The sequence below is a fragment of the Ambystoma mexicanum genome, chromosome 2q (assembly GCF_040938575.1).
Source record: "Ambystoma mexicanum isolate Mex_15411 chromosome 2q, UKY_AmexF1_1, whole genome shotgun sequence".
NCBI classification, from domain to species: Eukaryota; Metazoa; Chordata; class Amphibia; order Caudata; family Ambystomatidae; genus Ambystoma; species Ambystoma mexicanum.
Genome location: NC_090924.1, coordinates 1,440,792,634 through 1,440,813,705, shown reverse-complemented (window position 1 = coordinate 1,440,813,705; position 21,072 = coordinate 1,440,792,634). Strand labels below are relative to the sequence as shown.

Sequence of the window (21,072 nt, the reverse complement as noted above, 5' to 3'; positions counted from 1 at the left end):
TCATCCGCAGGACAGGACGTGTCTTTGAGGTCTTTTATGATTTTAAATAATTCATCTTCAGTATAGTGTTTAAAGGAGAATTGAGGAATATCGTTTTCAGAGTTGCTGGGCGAGGTGGTGTCAGTAATGCTTTGCGTGGATGTTACATTGCCTAGGGCTTTTTTTATTTTTTCCTCTCTATTTATTGCATCTCTAATGCAAACATACATGCTATATAAATCATTGTAGATTCTATACCAAATCTGTTCAATTCAGTTTAGGTTTATTTCAGACATTACAATCATGTATAACATCTTGAACAGATAAGCATTACCAATGGATAATATTCAAATACAAGATTTAAAAAGAAATTGGTAGAAAAAAGTTACAAATGTAAAAGAAATTGAATCTTTCCAAATACTTGTGAGATAAAACCGGTGTAATAAGCTTGATTCTCTGAAGAAGAAGGTCTTCATCCTATACACACTTGCAGGGAGGGTTACACCAATTTTTAGAGCAAATCCAATTCGAAACGGTATCTTTCCAAACAAAAAAAGACATCCTGTTAAAAACATAAAATGATTTACAAGAGTAACTTTGATCTGGCACAGACTAAGTCAACCCTCTGCACCATACAAAAGTACGGACAGTGATACGTAAGCCCCTATAATATGCTATGTCATGCCACTAATACAAACAGGCTCTCAAAGTATACACAGAGGTACTGGAAGTAAATTGGTGTAATAACTAGATATGTTTTTAAATAATTACAATTCAGGAAAAACCTGAGCCCTCAAAAATAGGTACATCTATATAAAAATATAAATTCTCTACAAATCATTGAACCTAACATCCAAAACCTGTAAAGTCAGTTTACCTACAATACTTAGATTTTCTGGGGAAACAGCATAGTTCAAATCGCACATAAATTGCAAAGTAAATAAATTGAGATGTCAAATTGAGACTAACACTGTTGAAAGGGATGTCAAAGGCATCGACACATTTCTGAAGCCAGGCAAATTAAAACTGCAACAGAATAAAAATATCTTCAGAAGGTATTTGACACCACCCTGATTGGTAAATTAATCCACAAGACCTTTCTCACATTGCCCAAGTAATCATCTACTCAATTTTATGCTGATTTTTAGAGAAAATTCAACCAACCACAGTAGGAATCCTCTTTAATACCCAAGAAAATGGGAGAAAACTCACTTTCATAGTTTGCATGTACCTTACAACTCTTGCCAATTGCCCATCATTGTATCACCAAAACTCCTCATATTGTAGATTCCTAGTTCAGGAATTTGATAAGCTGAATACATATCTGAGAAGTAATGAAACAAACATTTTATGAAGCATGTGTGCCCTTCTGAAACAAGATTGAAATCTCCATCCTCGTTTCCTTTTCGTATTTAACATGTTTACATTCCCAGCTGTGACATAATTATATACACCACTATGCTTCATTATGCCCTTGACATACTCACATACCTATTGGGTCCTCTGCATATGCAACGATTTAACAAAGTGGATATCCATTTCCACCACCCACCTGTAAAGATGTATTAAAAAAAATATATAATGTACAATTTTTCTCACAGTCAGTAAACTAGTGACGTTTCTCTCTTATGTGAGATTTAATATCTTGGGCCAGAATAAGAGTGTAGTTTTTCTGACATTCAATGCACCAATAATGTTTTTCTCCTGAGTGGTGTGGGATTTCACATGTAGGTTCAGATTAGTCTTCTGATTAAAGATGTTTTCATTTTCATGCGTTCTTTCATGGTGCGTTGGTTGCATTCTTTTATTGAAGCCTTTCTTATATTCAGTGTACTAGTACTGTGGTTGTATGCATTGTGGGTTCGTGCATGGTGAGTTGGTTGCCTTTTCTGACCAAAACCTTCCTGGTCTTCAGTGCACTGAATTGTTATCTCCATTGTGGGGTCTCGTGGTGAATTGGTTGCCTTTTCTGACATATAATGCAATAAGGGATTTTGCCCCCATTGTGGGTTCTTGCATGTTGACTTGGTTGCCTTTTCTGACTGATTCTTTTCTGATATTTAGTGCACTGAAAAGCGTTTTCTTCATTGTGGGGTCTCATGGTGAATTAGGTGTCTTTCTGATTGTAGCTTTTCTGATATTTTTTGCTTTGCATTCATAAGTGTGTTATCCATTGTGGGGTATCATGGAGAGTTGGTTGCATTTCTCACTAAGCTTTTCTGATATTTAATAATATTATAATAATATTTTTATTGTACCGATAATGGTGATTCCCCATTATGGGTTAACGCATGTTGAGTTGGTTGCCTTTTCTGATCTTTAGTCCACAGTTTTCCCCATTTTGGGTTTTCTCATGGTAAGTGGTTTGCCTTTTTGGACTAAAGTATTTTCTGACATTTAATGAACTACTAAAAACTTTCTCCATTTGGGGGTCTCGCTGTAAGTTAGGGGCCTTTTCTTGCTGAATACTTTTTGTTAATTAGTGCACTTCTAAGTTTTTTCTCCATTGTGGGTTCTCTTATGGGGAGCTGGCTGTTTTCTAACGGAATCTTATCCAACAATCAGTGCACTGTGTTATTGACTTGCTTGTGTTTTCTCATTATGTGTCACATTGCTGTTTAGATAGACGTTGTCCTTGCATTCCGTCCCTGATAAGGTTTTTATTCCTATGTGGGTATCCTTATATTCACTTAGATCTCTTTTGTCAGTGAAGTACTTAAGATATTTAGAACACTGGTAAGGTTATCCCGATTGTGGGCTCTCTTATGTAGAGTTAGAGTGCTTTTTGAATTGAAGTATTCCTGTCATTCAGGGAACTGATAAGGTTTTCCCCGGTGTGGCTTCTCTTATGTGCAGTTAGATTGCTCGTAGATTTGAAGGATTTCTGACATTCCGTGCAGTGGTAAGGTTTTTCCCCGGTGTGGGTTCTCTTATGTAGAGTTAGAGTGCTTGTTGAATTGAAGGATTTCGGGCATTCAGAGCACTGATATGGTTTTTCCCCAGTGTGGGTTCTCTTATGTTGAGTTAGATTGCTTTTAACATAGAAGCATTTCTGACACTCAGAGCACTGATGAGTTTTTACTCCAGTGTGGGTTCTCTTATGTTGAGTTAGGGCACTTTTTAGGCTGAAGCTTTTCTGGCATTCAGTGCAGTGGTAAGGTTTTTCCCCGGTGTGGGTGCTCTTGTGTCGAGATAGAGAGCTTGTTGAATTGAAGGATCTCTGACATTCAGAGCACTGATATGGTCTTTCCCCAGTGTGGGTTCTCTCATGTGTAGTTAGATTGCTTGCACTGTAGAAGCATTTCTGACACTCTGAGCACTGATGAGGTTTTACCCCAGTGTGGGTTCTCTCATGCTGAGTTAGATTGCTTTTATTATTGAAGCATTTCTGACATTCAGAGCACTGATGAGGTTTTTCCCCAGTGTGGATTATCTCATGTATAGTTAAATCAGATTTATTTATGAAGCTTTTCTGACACTCAGAACACTGATGATGTTTTTCACCTGTATGGGTTCTTTCATGCAACGTCAGGCCCATTTTGTGACTGAAGCTTTTCTTGCATTCAGTACACTGATATGGTTTTTCTCCCGTATGGGTACTTTTATGGTTGGCCAGATGCCTTTTATCAGAGAAGCTTTTCTGACATACATCGCATTGATAAGGTTTTTCTCCTGTGTGGGTTCTTTTGTGGGTGGACAGATGCCTTTTATCAGAGAAGCTTTTCTTGCATACATCGCACTGATAAGGTTTTTCTCCTGTGTGGGTTCTCTCATGTAGTGTCAGATGGCTTTTACGACGAAAGCTTTTCTGACATTCAGTGCACTGGTATGGTTTATCTCCTGTGTGGATTCTCTCGTGTAGGATCAGATTGCTTTTATGACGGAAGCTTTTCTGACATGTTGTGCACTGATAAGGTTTCTCTTCGTTGTGGGTTCTCTCGTGTAGTGTCAGGTTGCTTTTATGAGGGAAGCTTTTCTGACATGTTGTGCATTCATAGGGTTTTACACCTGTGTGTGATCTCTCATGTGACATTAAATGGACTTTCTGTCTGAAGCTTTTGGGGCATTCTGAGCATTGATATGGTTTTTCCCCAGTGTGTGTCCTTTCATGTATAGCTAACCTGCCTTTATCCCTGAAGCTTTTCCGACATGTTGTGCACTGATAAGGGACTTCTCCTGTGTGGGTTCTCTCATGTTTGGTCAGTTGGCTTTTGACACTGTAGCTTTTCTGACATTCGGTGCATTGATAGGGTTTTTCACCTGTGTGCCACCTCTCATGTATCATTAGCTGGGCTTTTAGATAGAATCTTTTCGGGCATTCTGTGCACTGATATGGTTTTTCCCCAGTGTGTATCCTGTCATGGATAGTTAAACAGCTCTTATATCTGAAGGTTTTATGACATGTTAGGCACTGATAAGGGTTTTCTCCTTTGTGGGTTTTCACATGTAGTGTCAGTTGGCCTTTCACACGGTAGCTTTTCTGACATATGGTGCATTTATAGGGTCTTTCACCTGTGTGCCATCTCTCATGTATTATTAGTTGGCTTTTCTGTCTGAAGCTTTTCGGGCATTCTGAGCACTGATATGGTTTTTCCCCAGTGTGTGTCTTTTCATGGATAGATAAAAAGCTTTTATATCTGAAGATTTTATGACATTTTAGGCACTGATATTTGTTTTTCCCCATGTAGCATCGCCCATGTAGTTTTAGATTGTTTTTCAAACTTAGCTTTGTTTGAAATTCAGGGCATTGATACGTACTTTCTTCCATGATCGGAATTTAATGCAGCTATAATGATTTTCTGTTTGTAGCTTTTCTAACAATTTAAAAGAAAATTGTATTATGGTTTAAATTCAAACCTTTCACAAATACCAGCGAGTACATATTCACTAATACAAATTACCACAATATTCTAACAAATGGAGCACTGATAAGGTTAATTTGGGAGGATAATATCAAACAAAATAGCAGGGCAAGAATTTCTCACACGTGCACCTCGATGATGATATCATGTTCAATATTATACTCTCATCATATTATTGAATATGTTTAAGGCGTCGGGGGTCATTCTTTCCGGACGTTATATGTTGTCACAAAGGCACTCTAGGATTGGCTGCACACATTTCATGATGCATTTCCGTGTTGCTTTGCTCATGGGCCAAACTGGTTTAATGACTAAAACATTTCTTGCACTCAGTGACACAAGAAGGATTTTGGATTTCGATGGCTTTTGCATGCATTGGGTAAAGAAACCTAAATGTAATCTTCAGAATTCTACTCCCATGTACTATCACAATGAATGTTCAATGGAGGGATTTTTCAATGACAGTGCATAGATGTGCCTTTCCATACACAAACATCGTCTTGTAAATAATTCAAGGTGACTGTTGGGCAATTTCTTCTAATAATTAGTGCTTTCATTTGACGCCCAAGTGATCTACATTTTGTTTATAAGACCTCAGTTGTCCTTAATTATCACAGTCTGATTTCTGATGTTTTCTCCACTGCCAGTTTGTGACCATCCCAGACTTCTAAATATGGTGTAATTCTCAGATCTTTATGACAGAGTCCCTTCTTTCATGTAAAACCTTTTATGGTGCTGGTTGCTCAGGACGTGGTCCCACTATAACCTCTTGCTTTTTCCATCCATGCTTTAGTCACCTGTAAAATCAAAGAGAGAGAGATTAATTTTGTTGATGTAAAATAGGGCATAGAAATGACACATATGAGCTACGTCAGTGTAAAGTGGCAGCAGTAGAAGGAAAGAAGACTGAGATTCTTATCTGTGCATGGCTTTAGAACATTGTACACGTAGAGGGCTTGAGAGCAATTTGAAATGAAGATTATTTCTAAAAATGCCATTTTTTGGGATACACCAAAGACATTAGACCAAAACTGTAATACGAGTGCAACCATGACATTCTAATACCTCAAACGTCCTATCAAAAGCGTCAGAGTAAAATCATATTTTATTGCAGCTTTTTTAAACGTGTTTGCATTTAAGGAATTCTTAGGAAATGCGTTGTACATAATGCCCCCTTACCCCACCAGTCTTAGTGAAAAGAACACAATAAGTGTCATGGCTCGCCATCACCGCCCCTACATAGTGCACTCTCACTACCATCAACAACATCCATTATCATTCATAAACATCTGTGCCACATTGGCCGCATTCAGCCCTTCAAGGCAACCCACGGGCCCCTGAGCAATCCATCCCTATTTCCCTTTAGAACAGAAGAATGATTTGCACTACCTCATTGCCAATGATCTGGCCTCAGCTGATCTTGCATCCAAAAGAGGACTGCATCCAACGGTCAGCACCCACCTAATGTATCCACACCAAATATGCATAACATATCCACCAAACACCCCCCCCACCCCCAAATAACTTAGTAGGGCTTCACTGCTATGGTTTGCTTTGATAAATGCCAATCACATCAATGCATGGATCTCGGATCACCTCCACCAGCTACAGAGAAACACACTTGAGTGACACATCACCTGATGTTCAACTTCTTATCACTCAACCTCCAGGGTGCTATGGATCATATGGAACACAGGAAATGGCTGACAAGTAGCATGCAAAGCTATATTATAAAATCCAGTTACCACTTACACATGACTGACTCACTCATATGAACATTAATAACCTTCCCCAAAAGAAATGTAAAAAACACTTCTTCTTTTTAAACTCTTTTAGTCTAATTTTTGATCATTTCACCATTTTATATTTCTTCTAACCTCGTTATTAATCATAACATATTTTTCTGCATCTTGGACAATGGAAGAAGGTGGATGACCTCAGATTATCATCAGAACTGCTATTTCCACAATGTTCTGGGTCTGGTAATCGCTTGGCAGGTACATCTGCACTGGCAATGGACTCATACAGAGATGTCGAGCTTAGTGAGACTGTGCTCCAAAGGTGGAGCAAAACATCTTCTGAGGGATTGTCAATGCCACTGTTTGTGTATTTGATTTTAGGGTAAAGTTTCCTTCTCATCATCACATGCTAACCTGTAATCCTCGAGTTCTGGTGGATGGGTGCAAGCTGCTGCCTGATTGTTAGAATGCAGCATAGTGTTAGTTTGTCTGTTCGATTGTTTTGCAATGCCATAAACTGTCTTGGTCCTTTGCTACTTTTTAAAATAGATATTGAGAGATGAATTCCTCTGATAATCGAGTGTCGAGCCAGTGACCTCTTTCTACTTTTAGTGGACACTAAGGTCTTGTGGTCTGTCTTCGGGCTAATACCTGCGTTGCTAAACCTTAGAGGTAAGGAGTCTGTTTAACAGTTCAGCCGGAGGGTGAGGAAGATATTGGGCCTCACTAGATGTTAGCCGATATGGAAATAACGTGCCGGTATTTCTGCATACTGGGACCTGACTTACCTCCAGCCAACAGCTGAAGGTAAGTCAGGCACGTCACCAGCAAAAAACAGCCAGTATTGCCGGTGCCGGTTTAAAGTCACCTACCGCCACTTATAATCTGTCAGTAATTCCGGCAGGCCAAGTGGTGGTCAAGGTATTACCGTTTGGTGGTATCCTGCCGGGTTTAACGGAGGGCTACCACCTAACTTATAATGAGGCCACATGACTGTTAGTGGGGTTTACATTTGAGCCACAGAGGGGACTGTCTAACAATGAAGCTGCAACCTTGGGAACAAGTGGGAAATAAGAGGATTGGCAACAGGCTCAGCAAAGAGGTACACAGGTGTGTAATGTGAAAAGTTATATCTGTAAAGGGCCATGTCTGGTTGCGATTAATACGCATATATGTGCCTGCTATCTACATATATATTACACAACACTGTCAGTGAGTCAGCCAATGCATGCAGTCAGCTATTTGAAAACGGGATATGTAGCCATGAGAGCCATGGCTTCTCACAGCAGTCAGTCAGAAACTCTGGTAGTTAGCTTCTAATAGGCAGAGGGTGGGCACCTTCGCTGGCAGGGTCCGGACACTGAAGCAGTGTGAATGTGTTAGGAGTGAGTGTTTTCCCCTTTCACATCGGCAGAACCTTTCAGGGGTCACTTTTTCCTTCTCAGGGTCACTTGGCAGAGTTTTCATGCTCTCTTTTCCTTATGTTTTTCCTCCTCAGTCACTGCTCGACAAACTGATCAACTCATTGATCCAGGTACCAACCTACAGATGTCTACTACATTGTCCAATCAAACTGACCAGACCCCAGTTTCACAGGGTCATTGAACTCCTTTGACTCCAAAAGGAACACTATACCCCAAAAGCCAGTTTCACAACAGCTGCCCCTTCCCCCATACCCATCTCTGGATTTACAATATTTTCCAAACCAACCCTTACTGACAGATCCGCCAGTGTATTCTTCCACTTAAGAACCTGGGGAGATGTCCACCCCAGCATTTTCCCAAACTCCTGGGGCCAAATTAAAGAAAATGTGCACAAGTGCAAAGCTGCACCGCAAAGTTTTCCCTATTTTTACCTTTCTGAATTAACACTAGGGAAAACTTTGCCCTGTAGCAAAAATGATGTTAAAATGTATATTGTTTGCACTAGGGCAATATTTGCCATGGTGCTTATACCATGTCAAACTGCACTTGTCATGGTGCAATGGTTTTCTAATATGTTTCCGAGCTTTTAGAACTGGGGCAAACTTTGCCTTAGTGCAAACATGATGCAACTTTGCACTTGTGCAAAGTTTGTGTAATCTGGCCCCTGCTGCTTCTCCTGTCCTAGAATCCATTACCTGAGGAGGTACCAACAACAGAAGCGAGGCACCTGTAAATGTTCTCCCATCAAAAAACTACCAGGACTTTCCACCGATAGTCAACATGCACATGCATCATCACCAAAGGATCTGGTAAGGAATTTGCAAACATAAGACAGGAACCAGCGAGATTTGCTGAAAAATTGGAGAGTTTGGCAGATCAACAGGCATGACTATATATTGTACATGCAGCTAGTCTAGAACAAATGTTCACGCTCTATCAGGTTAAATACAAAACAGTACCCTGATATTTTCTCTCATTAGTAGGAATATTTCCACTATGTAAATCATACAACTTTGTTTGATGATTGTTAAGATGATTTGTTTTTCCCTCTCTTTGCAAACTAACTGTTCTATAACCTTATCTCTGAATCCTTTTTCCTCACTGGTCCAACTCTTTTCTACTTGTTTATTTAGAATTGGTCCAATATATATGTATGTTTTAATGTATATGTTTAATCAAAAATGTCTCATTTTTTTTTTCAAACCAGATCGACTTTGCTGTATGAATTTGTTTTCTCGTCCTTCTCTAATTGTTTGTATTAATAAGAAATGCTGATTTAATTGTAATTTACCCTCTCTGTGTTGTTCCTATAGTGATCCCTTTCTTAAACATATTGAAAAACAACAATAAACTAATATTGTTTAATATGTGTATCCCTTTTTGTAAGTTAACCAGCGAAAAATTGCAGATAACTGCTCCTAACAATGTATAGCTGAGGGCAGACCAGAATGAGTGTATGCAAGTGATGCTTACCTAACAAGACGGGAGGCCAGTGGCTGCCAGAGGATGGGGGCACACTTCCTAGAAACAAGAGGGAGAGTCTTGAATACCATTTATGAAACACCCCTACGAAAGAATAGGCAAAAACACATAATTGTTAATTGTAAGTATACAAAATGGAATCATAGAGGTTTTTTTCAACATTCAGGCATAATAAAACCAGCTGACACTGCAGAAAATGCCAATTCCTTGGTTATGGAACTGCACTTGAAGTTGCAATGTCAGCTCAAAATAAACTTTGTTGGGCTGCATACAAATCCCTTGTCTGAACTGGCTATGGTAGTGAATCACTACCTTGCGTGCCAGGAACAGAAGGAAACAAAACACTGAGAACAAGCTCATGGCATTTTATTTGCAGAGTCCTCAGGGGCAAACATTCCAAAAGGGGGTGACTTAAAGAGGGAATACAAGTGGGAGGGTCAGTGGAAGAGGTGATCACTAGGGTAATGGGTTTCAGAGTCCTGCAGCTTGTAAAGTTTGGAAGCAGAAAGGTCACTGGAAGAATGAATGCCCCAATCTACCTTAGCAGTATTTTCAGCCCCCTGTGACAAATCAAGGAAATGTGTCCCTTCTCCCCAAGGAGGAGGACCCCCCCTGTGGGAGGGGAGCCCGCTCCACAACACCTGCCCAAGGGGTGGTCGGGAAGTGGGACCTCACCAGGAGAGACTCCCCCTTTAGGGACAAGGATTCCCGTTCCTGTGAGGTACTCACTAAAGCTGTGCACACTGTGGTCTACATGGGGTTCTCTAAAATACGAGAGACCTTTGAACAAAAAGACTTGGACGAAGAAAAATGTAATAGATGGCATTATCACCCAGAAATAGAATATGCCCCTTTAAATCCACTATGACGATGACTTTGAATTGAGAGAGAAGGAAATGCAAATGTAGGCAAGGGACAGCCCCTAGCTGCATAACACCTGGAGGAGGTGGAGTAGGCGTGACCCATGAAGCCAGCGAGTTTCAAGCTGTCACTGTACTGCACAGAGAGACAGCAGAGTTATGGTGAATCCCTACAGAGAGAAGCCGAATGGGCAGGAGCCTCCAGGGAGGTGTTGTGACTATGAATGATGCGTTGTGGGCAGCCACCCCATGAACTATTGGCAATACCACTGCATGCACAAAGCAGCGTGGTGTCCGGTCACTCAGCAGTATAACGGGAAGCCGCGAGGAGAAGAGAGAACCTGAGGAAGGAATTGCTGGCAAAGGCAAGCCGACGGCAATATAGCGAGAGCAAGAGGTAGGCTACCAGAGAAACCAGAATCCCAAAGACATTCTCCTTCTCAGTCGGAGGTAAGAGGGATAACGGGAGGCCCAGAGGGAATCCTTATACCATGCAAAAAACTCGTGCCAGTACAATTCACGAGGAAAGGTTGAACGTAAAACTGATGAATTTAAAGTGTTCTCATATAAAAGAAAGAAGTATTGAAAATCGTGCTAGTGAAAGAAAAGGACAGGACAAAAGTGTGAAGTACCCCGCTAAGGCTATATACAAGGAGGAGAGAAAAGCTAATAGCCCACTTGAAGAGTTACAGAGACTGATACAAGAAATAACGAGAGACTATTTGATGATTATATATTAATAATGAATCCTAACACTGGTACCAGAAGTACCCTCAGGAGAAGTGAGGTTGCAGTGTGTATGGCATCAACCCAGGGAGCATATGTATACTATTACGAGATTGCACACTTAGCAGGGATGCCCCTGGTCGGGCCTCCCCCGGGAGTCCCACTCTAAACACATGACCATCACACCACGAGTTAGGGAGGAGGGAGAAGCAGCTCAGGCTGTGCCTCTCTGCCAGACCGAAGCAGCCGAGACAGCACTGGGTGATGAAATAACAGGGTAGCAAGCCAATCCCACGGGCACTCGGGGGTAGAGGGGAAGTGGGTCTGAGCAAGAGAACCCTTTGCATAGCCACGACTGCCCTTTGGCAGGTGGATATGAGAACAAGAAAACGGAACAGAGTGGCGTTCCTAGAAGAACCAAGCAAAAGGCACATTTCTGCATCCCTGGGAGGTGTCCAGCCTTCAGAGTATCCGCCACAAGGTTTGCGAAGGCCGTTATTCAGCAGGTGCCGCCGTGTAAATGTCTCCCTTCCCACCAGAAGCAGGGTGTCTTGTGTTTCTTTCGCAATGGGGCTGACCAATGGCAGAATAGTAAAGCCCCAGAGGTCAGTACAAGGTACACTGTTGTTCTCCAGCATGGGTCTGGCATGGAGTCACATGCTCATGAATATTCCCTGCCGTTAGGCTGGGAATGCTCGGTAAAAGAAAAAACAGTTTCACTTTCACTTACAAACTGTCTTTCTCCTTTAAACCAATCACTGTGCTGGGTCATACTGCCCCAAGCCAATGACTGCACTCTTCCTAAGCCCCTCCTCTGGCAGCCATCTACAGATTTAGTAGCACGTAAAGTGGCAGTATGACGAAGAAGAGTCTCAGAGGGCAGGAGGGAGGGTTCGCACATGAATCAATGCCAGACCATAACGGAGAACAACAGTTACAGGTAAGTAACGTGTTCCTTCTCCAGCGTGGGGTCTGGCATGGATTCACATGCTCATGAATAAAGAATACATAGCAGTACATACATACACAACCACGGGAGGTGGCAAGGCTCAACAGAAGCAATTACTCTTACCTCCTCACCAGGCTCACCTTCAAGCGAACAGGTTGCATAGCACTGCTTGGGCAACCCTGGACTCCTATCTGGAATTACTGTCTACGCAGTAGAATCTCGCGAAGGTGTGAGTAGACCTCCACGTAGCAGCCCTGCAGATGTCCAGCAGGGGAACACCAGACAGGAACGCCTTTGTCGCAGCGATCGCTCTAGTGGAGTGGGTTCTTGAACACCCAGGCAGCAGTCAGTTTGCCAGCTGGTGACAGTGAAAGATATACAGCAGGAGCGCCACCTGAACATGGAAGCCTTGGACAAAGCTTTCCCATGGTTCACAGGACCAAAGTTCACCAAAAGTTGTGACGTCTTCCAGAAACCCTTTGTGCATGCCACATAGAACTTAATCGCTCGAGCCACATCCAGCAAGCGCAAAGTCCTTTCTGCCAGCGACGAAGGAGTCGGAAAAAACACAGGCAACACTAAAGGTTCATTGAGATGGAATTCTGACTGAACGGTAGGCATGAAGGAGGGGTACGTCCACAGCACCACCATCGTCTCGTGGAAAGTTAAATAAGGCCGCTTGCAGGACAGTGCTTGGATCTCTCCAACCCTCCTGGCAGAGGCGATGGCCACGAGAAACGCTGTCTTCCATGAAAGGAACTTGAGGGGAACTTGATGCAAAGGCTCAAAAGGGACCCCCATGAGCCAAGTCAGTACCACGTTGAGGTCCCACGCCAGAGCAAGCGCCTTCACCGGTGGGAACGATCGAAACAGTCCTTTGAGAAAGTCCTTGACTAGACGGTGCGACCAAAATGAAGACTGCAGAAGCTGTGCTTTCATGTTCAGCGATCCTGGGTCGTGGTGCAGGATTGCGCCTCCTTCTCTGGTGAACAGATCCATGACCACTGGAAGAGTGACTGAAGGTGACGTCGACAGGCTGAGCGGGTCCGGGTACCAAATCTGCCTCGGCCATGCCAGGGCGAGGAGAATCATCCTGCACCAGCACGTTTGAGTTGACTGATTGCTCGTAGCAGCAGAGGTAATGGAAGGAACGCGTACAGGAACAAGCCCTCCCACAGAAAGGAGAATGCGGTCTCCATGCTCCCCGGCTGGGGGAACCCGCTGGCGAACCTCTGGCACTTGGCTTTCGCCACTGTTGCAAATAGATCAATCTGGGGTCAGCCCCTCTTGAGGCGTATGTCTACTTGATCCTGCCGAAGCTCCCACTCGTGGCAAGAGCGCATCTCTCTGCTGAGAGAATCGGCGATGGTGTTTTTGACTCATGCCAGGTGAAACGGAATGAGAAACATCGCCTGGGCGACGGCCCAGTGCCACAAGTCCTGCGTCTCCCTGGAGAGCGCTGGGGATCGGGTGCCCCCGTTTCCTGATGTAGAATATTGTGGTGACATTGTCTATGAAGACCATCACCACTTTGCACTTGAGGGTTGGAAGAAAAGACTTGAGGGCCCAAAACACTGCCCGCAGTTCCAGGACATTGATGTGTAGATCCTTCTCCTCTGGTAGCCACAGGCCTCAAGCGTGGAGATGCAGCCGTCGAGGGATGCATCCGTGGTGACCGTATCCTGGTAAGGAAGGCTCTGGAAGTCCATGCCCCCGGCGATGTTGGAGCGCACGCCCCACCACCTTATCGCTCAATGGAACTCCTCTTTCAAGGACAATCTTGTCGGTGAAGATTCCAGGCACCTGGATCCAACGAGCGTCCAGGGTCGCATCTGCAACCTTCACAGTCTGATCAGGTAGATACACGATGACATCATGCGGACCATTAACACGTTACAATTTGCAGTATATCAATCAATTCTGTAAGAAAGTTATCGCTGTGTTCATTCGACTAGGTTACACAGGTGTTCTTTCTTTGAGTAAAACAGATATTGCAGACAAAGCTGTTATAATTCCTTCAATCATATGCAAAAGTATTATGTTTTAAATGATTTATATTTTATTCATACAGATCTTTCAGACTTTTCAAGAATGCCTTCATGTATCATTTACGGTTGCCCTTCTGTGAGCCGTGGCAAAAGTGTGGGCACAGTCCTGCATAAATTACCGAAGGACATTGATTTAATAAGAAGATGGATTATAAATTGCAGTTTTCTAGTGGATGAGATTGAAAGTAGAGCACATGCTGTCTTGGACGACGTGAGGGCCAATCGATTCTGCCTCTGCAGCCTGCCCTTTACCGACAATATGTACGAACAATCGAAGTAAACAAAAAAGTGTGAACCCTGAATTCTTCATAAATTGCTTCCAAATGCAATTCCAACTCGATTTCGGCACACGTTGGCTCAGGTGAGTCCTGGACGATGAATACGTTATGTTTGTTGGTATGTAGGACGATGGTCTGCATAAATAAGTATTCTCTATAATCTCTCGATTTAATTAAGGTGTTTAGTGAAAAGGTAACTTCATGAACGGATTAGAGCTTTTGGTGTATATTTACTTTAAATTGGTCTTACTAAAGTTTCCATAGTTACCAGATTCTATTGACATCTGTCCCAGCTTTCTGGAGCCTGTAATAAATCAGTGAATTGTGACCATTAGTAAACAATGCCATAGTGCACTTTAAAAGTCGCATAATGGTTTCGTAATCTGTTGCTTGACATATCCCTTTTTTTCGTAGAGCACACTGATGGAAGCACAGACCCTCACAAGTGACGAAACCACCGACACGTCCAGTATCCCATTGGGGAGCTCTACCGACATGCACAAAGTGATATTTTCGAGCATTGGATCTGCCCACATATCTGATACTACTTTAACTTTTCCCTTGTACTACTTTATGACAATGTACTGAAAATGAAGGAGAAAGATTCTGCATCAATTACTTTTCCAGAGTAAACATCAAGCTCACTCGCCTATCAAGTAATTTTATTGTACTTGTGCTTTACGAGAATGTGTTATGCTTGGAATAAAAAAAATGAAAATGTTTATGCATAGTATTGGTTATTTACACTAAGTGGCATGTATGGTGTCTCTCTATATGTACCATCTTCTGCATCTCATTGTCTCAGTTCCATTTCGATGTTTTCATCTGTACTAAAACAAGTACTGTGTTATAGGGGAATGCTGGAACTTCGACTAAAATCACTTCCTCCTTTGCAACAAGTCCTACACAGGATATAATTTGAGACTGAAATGCATGTAACCTTGCACTGTCTCAAACTTTTCTGATTTCGTTTCTAACTTTACACTTCCTCCAAAATGCAGAATATATAAAAGAAAATCTTTTGAGGGAGGCATTACAATAAGTATTTTTTGCACGGTGATCTCAGATCAAGTACATGCGTCATCTCAGAAGGTTATCGGGTGAAATTTGAAATGTATATTATGTCTAAATCATGTACACTGTTTTTGAGGGTATGTTCATATGAATGTTCTATTAGTGTTGCGACAACCAACCTTATAGTATACAGTTTTTAATCATATCATACTACTTTGTGTGTAAGTGCTCTGTGCGATGAAAGATTTTAATTTCCAGTACAATAGACATTTTTTTCAACGGGTTGACTTTCTGTAAGCTTTCCAGATTCTGTCAATTTGTGGGAGTGGAGTTCCTTGCGAAAAAAAAAAGAACCACAAATTTCAAAGGGAATTCTTATTCCCCGCTATTAGTCAAGCCTGGAAAATTGAACAGATGTCAATGGAAAGTACATTCTCTGGCAAACATTTAAGGCTAGCTAGCGACGGACAGTGTGACAATCCCGGAATTTCCACATAGTACTGCACATACCACTTTCAGGACATGGAAAGAATAAAATTGTGCGTATGGCGATCATGCACGTGTCTGAATGTACATCTTCTGTGGCCATGGAGAAACATGGTTTCATCAAATCCGTCGAACATCTTGAATCAAGGGAAATGCAAATAGACCCGATAGCCACCGACATGCACGTTTCAATAGCCAAGGCCACGCGAGTGGCAGTTTCCACACATTCGGCATCAATTTGATGTATTGCACGTTGCTGAATTAGTCAATAAAAATATTTCAGCTGCTAGTAAAAAAAAAAAAAGGGTTCGGAAAATATTTTAAAGTGGTGTCAGTCTATCAGCAGCCATCTTTGGTGAAGCTACAAAATTTGTGATGGATCTGTAGAAATTCTACTTGAAAAATGGCGTTCATTGATACACCATTGTTCCAACGTCCACTCATGGACAGAAAACCAACATTTCCACAAATGTGCACATGGACCTTTATCGAAAGAGCAGGAACGCAAGAAGAAGTGTTTGGTGCCATGTTCCCCTCCACACAAAGCTCTTGAGAAGTTTGTGTACAATAAAACGCTTTCAAGAGACCTGAAGGGGCTCACAGAATTCTGTCATACCAGAGATTTGGAGGTGTTCCATAATATGTGCCTAAAAGGTTGCATTTCGACACAGACGGTATGGAGGCCAGAACAAGACTAGCTGTATTTGCGCACAATGAGAACGTTGGCAGGACCAAGCGAAAACTCAAGGAACCTTCGGGATGCTTTGTTACCTCATGGCCTTTACAAAACGAGGCAAACAATGGATGGCCAAGCCAACGTACCAGGAAATGGAATTCGAATTTAAGAAAGATTTGACATTGAATGTGTTGGCCATGCATACTCATGGAATCGATCCTGATTTTGTTCCTAGGACACATACAATGCCACAAAACATTGCAAAATGAGCCCCGTCCACCTAAAGAAGAACTTTAAATGATTTGTAGCTGTCTTCATTGTTAGGCAAAGTTTGTATGCAGTACCCTCTGGCTACACTATGACTACAGGTGTAATGGAACCAACCTTTGGTATAAGTCTGTACTACAGGTTGGTAGCTGGGCTGAGCAGCCAGGCTTATCTCAAGAGGGGAATGTGAGCAGTAATGATGTTACACAGAGGTCTAGAATCACATGTGTTCAAATAGACTCTTACACTCAAGGTTTCTTGGATAAATATTTATTCATTTATTTATCAGTCAGTTATAAAACATTCATTAGAAGGAGGCTATTATATAACAAAACACAAATATACTTCAATACCTTTCAAAGGGGCGTAAAAGGCAAAGGTTATCATAATATTAAAGATTACAATTATTCTTAGATAGTGCAAGTACTCTGAGTTCACCAGAAGAGACAATTCAATTCAATAGGCTAGGCCAAAGTCAATAGGCTAAAGTCTTGGATAGAATAAAGCGGTTCTGGTAAGTAAACGGTAAAGTCTCTGTACAAGTTCTCAGAAGTAGTTTGTAAAAAGAAGATACATATGTTGGGTCACAAGCTGATTACGCCTGCGAGTTGCGAAAGTTTCAAGCACTTTCACAGCGAGCGGTAAATTCTCTGTCTTGTTTCACAGTACCTTACAATGAAGAAAAAGAGGCTGCTGATGACTTATGTTCCTGGTAGTTCCTGCAGATCTTGCTGTTCCTTGGCCTCAGTCGTGGGGACAAGAGGGAGGACGTCAGGACTCCTGCACTGCACTGGCACTGGTCAAAAAGCTTGCAACTGGCAAACTTCAATTTCGGTGGCTGTAAGCAACGCACACAAACTGGTGTCCCTCTCCCTGGTCCTACGGTTTCCTGCAGCAACTCTGAAGAAATCCAACCAGCGCCGAGAGAGGTGTCCAGGTGGCTTACTTTGGAGTTCATTGGTCCCACCAACTCAAAAGGAGAAGTTGTCCTTGGCAGGGCTTCCCTGTCGATGCATTCTGGTGATTCGGACCTGCAGCAGGGCTTCACCGGGCAAACCAACGGTCCAGGAGTTTCAGTAGCCGTCCTCCTCAAGCTCTTCTTCGGTTTCTTCGTCCAGTGGTCGACTCTGCCTTCAAAGCCAAAAGACTCGCCTTTTATTCAGTTCTCTCCCATTCATTCCAGCCTAGCTGTCACCTTGACGGACAGTCAGCCAACCAATCACCATAGAGTGCATTTGGGTCTCCTAGGAGACTAAGCACAGGGATTTTCGGGCACCTCCCTCTTTTCCTGCCCATCCCAGACACTAAGCAACCAGAGGCAGTCTTCACTCCTGAAGCCCGCCAAAGACGAATGAACAAAGAGACCAAACCTGGTTTGGGGTGCAGAGAAAAACTCTAGGAGGACCTTTCTACAAAGAAATGGTGAAAAAAGAAGACTGGGACCTGTTTTAACAAAGGGGGCTCAGACGCCATCTTGAAAAAGATGTCTCCAGCAATTTAACGTTACCGGAGTTAAGAGTAGTTTGCGGTCGGGAAAAATCATGGTAGTTCGTTGTAAAACCATTGCCACCAGCCATTCTGAGAGGAAAGGGTAGCATTTCACTGCTACATGAGTATCTAGACACAGGGGATACTAGGTAACCCCTCCAGCACTCTATTGTAAGATAGGGTGTGCTGGATCTAAGAATTTAAAGTCAATTTCACTTTACTTACTCTGGGAAACAGTATTTTATCCCAGACGAGGTAGTTAAACCTTGGGAAAGCCTGAAAGGCTTCCCTGTGTCACTGCCATGAGGGTGCTGTGTGACACAATTGCAAAAGATGATGCCTATGGAGTTGGTTAGACTCCATAACCAAGAAAACACAGAGGTAAACACATATCAAAATACATGAGAGAGTGGAAAAAAGGGTCACACACTCTCCAGGTAAAACAAATCAAGTCCTCAAAATCCAGCGAAGTTGCTGGGGGTCTCTAAATTGAAGGGAATTAGCATATTTTTGAGAATTGTCCCTAACACTCGTCCCCCCCAGACTAAGGGACAGGAGGATTTAATCCACCGCTGGATGAATCTCCTCACTCCAGTCAGTCATACATTCTGGAGAGACATCAGCATTTCGGTGATTACACCCTGACCTGTGTTCAATGGTAAAATCAAACCCCTGTAGGCTGATTGACCATCTTAACATTTAAGATTTTCCCCCTTCATCTGCATTAACCCTTTCAAGGGTTGGTGGCCTGTCTGAATCACAAAAGTAGATCCATACAAGTTTGGTCTAAACTTCTCCGAGACCACACAATGGCAAAACACTCACGTTCTATGGTTGCCCACCCTGTCTCAGGTTCCTTCAGCTTCCTGCTGATGAAGCAGATTGGGTGTTCCCTGCCTTTCTCATCCAGCTGACTCAGAACTGCACCTATACCTGTATTGGAAGCATCTGTCTGCACAATGAAGGTTTGGCTGCAGTCAGGACAGGAGCTATTAAGACTGGAGCTTGACAAACGGCTTTCTTAAATCCTTAAAATGCCTTAGTGGACTCCACATTCCACCTGACCTTCTTGGGGAATTTGGGTGGGAGATCACATTTAAGGGAGAAGGTATGATCCCATAGTTCTCTATGAAGTTCCTAAAATAACCAGTGAGACCTAAAAAGGCTCTCACTGGGGTTTGAGTAGTAGGCGTTTCCCCATTCTTCTACAGCTTGTACTTTGCCAGACAATGGCCTTATTTCACCTCCTCCTACCTCATGTCCAAGGTAGACCACTTTGCTCTGAACAATTTGACATTTACTTGCTTTATGGTCAGATGGGCCTGCTCAAGAGCCTGCAATACATAACCTAGGTGGTCAACATGTTCTTTCCAAGTTGGGCTGAAAACTGCAATGTCATCCAAGTATGCCATGCAGAAGTCCTCCATCCCATTCAGAACTTGATTCACTATCCTTTGGAACGTAGCAGGTGCATTTTTTAATCCAAAAGGCATAACCTTAAACTGGTTGAGGCCTGCTGGGGTCGAAAATGCAGTTTTCTCCTTGGCATGTCTGCCAATATCCTGATATTAGGCCAAATGTACTGGGGTACTTGGCTGAACCAAGTTTGTCCACCAGTTCATCTGTCCTGGGTAAAGGATGGGCATCAGTATTTGTGACTGCATCAAGGGCTCTATAGTCCACACAGAATCTCAACTCCTTGGATCCTGCCTTTGGTATGAGTACAACTGGACTAGACCATGGACTTGTAGTTGGCTCTATTACCCTGAGATAAAGCATCTTGTTGACCTCTTCCTTTATGTGGGTTCTTACATGGTCTGACATTCTGTAACCTCTGCATTTAACAGGTAAACAGTCACCAGTGAGAATGTCGTGCTGGCCCCAAGGGGGTCAAGCCTGGTGATAGTGAAAGCAGAGGGGCAAACTGATTTAACAGATATTTGCACTCCTCCTGTTGTTCCAGTGTCCGATTAGAAGAGAGATTAACTCCTTCTGTCTTTCCATCTAAAGGTTGTCCCCTGAGGAGGTCAGGTAGAGGTTCACTCTCCTCCTCCTCCTGAGCACAGGCTAGAAGCAAAGCTCCCAGTTATGGTCTAGAGACATAGGCGTTGGTGTGAAAGACCCTGGGGGCCTTCTTAGGATTGCCTAAGTCCACCAAATAATTGACCTCTCCAGGTTTTCCCACAAATTTGAAGGGTCCAATCCATTTGTCCTGTAAGGATCATCTGCCTTGTAGGTACCATAACTAGAACTAGCTGGTCTTGAGTAAACTCAACCATGTTGGCCTTCTGGTCATGCCAATGCTTAACGAGAGCATGACCTGCTTTCAAGTTATCAGAAGCTTCTGTCATCATGTGTGTCATTCTCCTTCGGAGACCTAACACATAGTCAGTGACTATCACTGGCTTGGGGGAAGGATCACTCTCCAACCCCTCCTTAATTAGGGCCAAGGGGCCTCTAACTGGATGACCATAGAGGACCTCAAAGGAACTAAATCCAACTCCCTCCTGAGGTACTTCTCTATAAGAAAAGAGAAGTCACCTATCATGCTCTTCATAGTTCAGTTAAACCTCTCTACCAACCCGTTGGTCTGGGGATGGTAGGCAGTTGAGAACTTGTAAGTCACTCCACAGTTTTTCCACATGGCCGGCATGTAGTGGGGCATAACGTTTGACCACAAGAGAGAGACGGCCTAAAACAGAGTGGTTTTCAGCATCCGACGGAAAGTGAGGTGATCTTCAGTTGCACGGAGAGCAGTAGGCAGCTCATTCCATGCTCTGGCAGCAGCCACTGA

The 21,072-nt window shown here is 42.8% G+C and overlaps 1 protein-coding gene across 5 annotated transcripts in view; it reads right to left on the bottom strand.

Moving 5' to 3' along the window:
- Positions 1–245: 245 nt before the first annotated feature.
- The window catches only part of LOC138570252 (zinc finger protein 268-like), a 113,052-nt gene continuing 92,225 nt past the window's right edge, over positions 246–21,072 (bottom strand). For 3 of the 5 annotated variants that reach the window (XM_069649006.1, XM_069649007.1, XM_069649009.1), the window contains 2 exons: positions 9,478–9,525; positions 246–5,638 (listed from right to left, as the gene is read on the bottom strand). In XM_069649006.1, the coding sequence (XP_069505107.1) occupies positions 2,753–4,747 (1,995 nt within the window). In that variant the 5' untranslated portion in view covers positions 4,748–5,638; positions 9,478–9,525 and the 3' untranslated portion in view covers positions 246–2,752. The remainder of the gene's footprint in view (positions 5,639–9,477; positions 9,526–21,072) is intronic. The other 2 variants (XM_069649008.1, XM_069649010.1) reach the window with 1 other exon arrangement.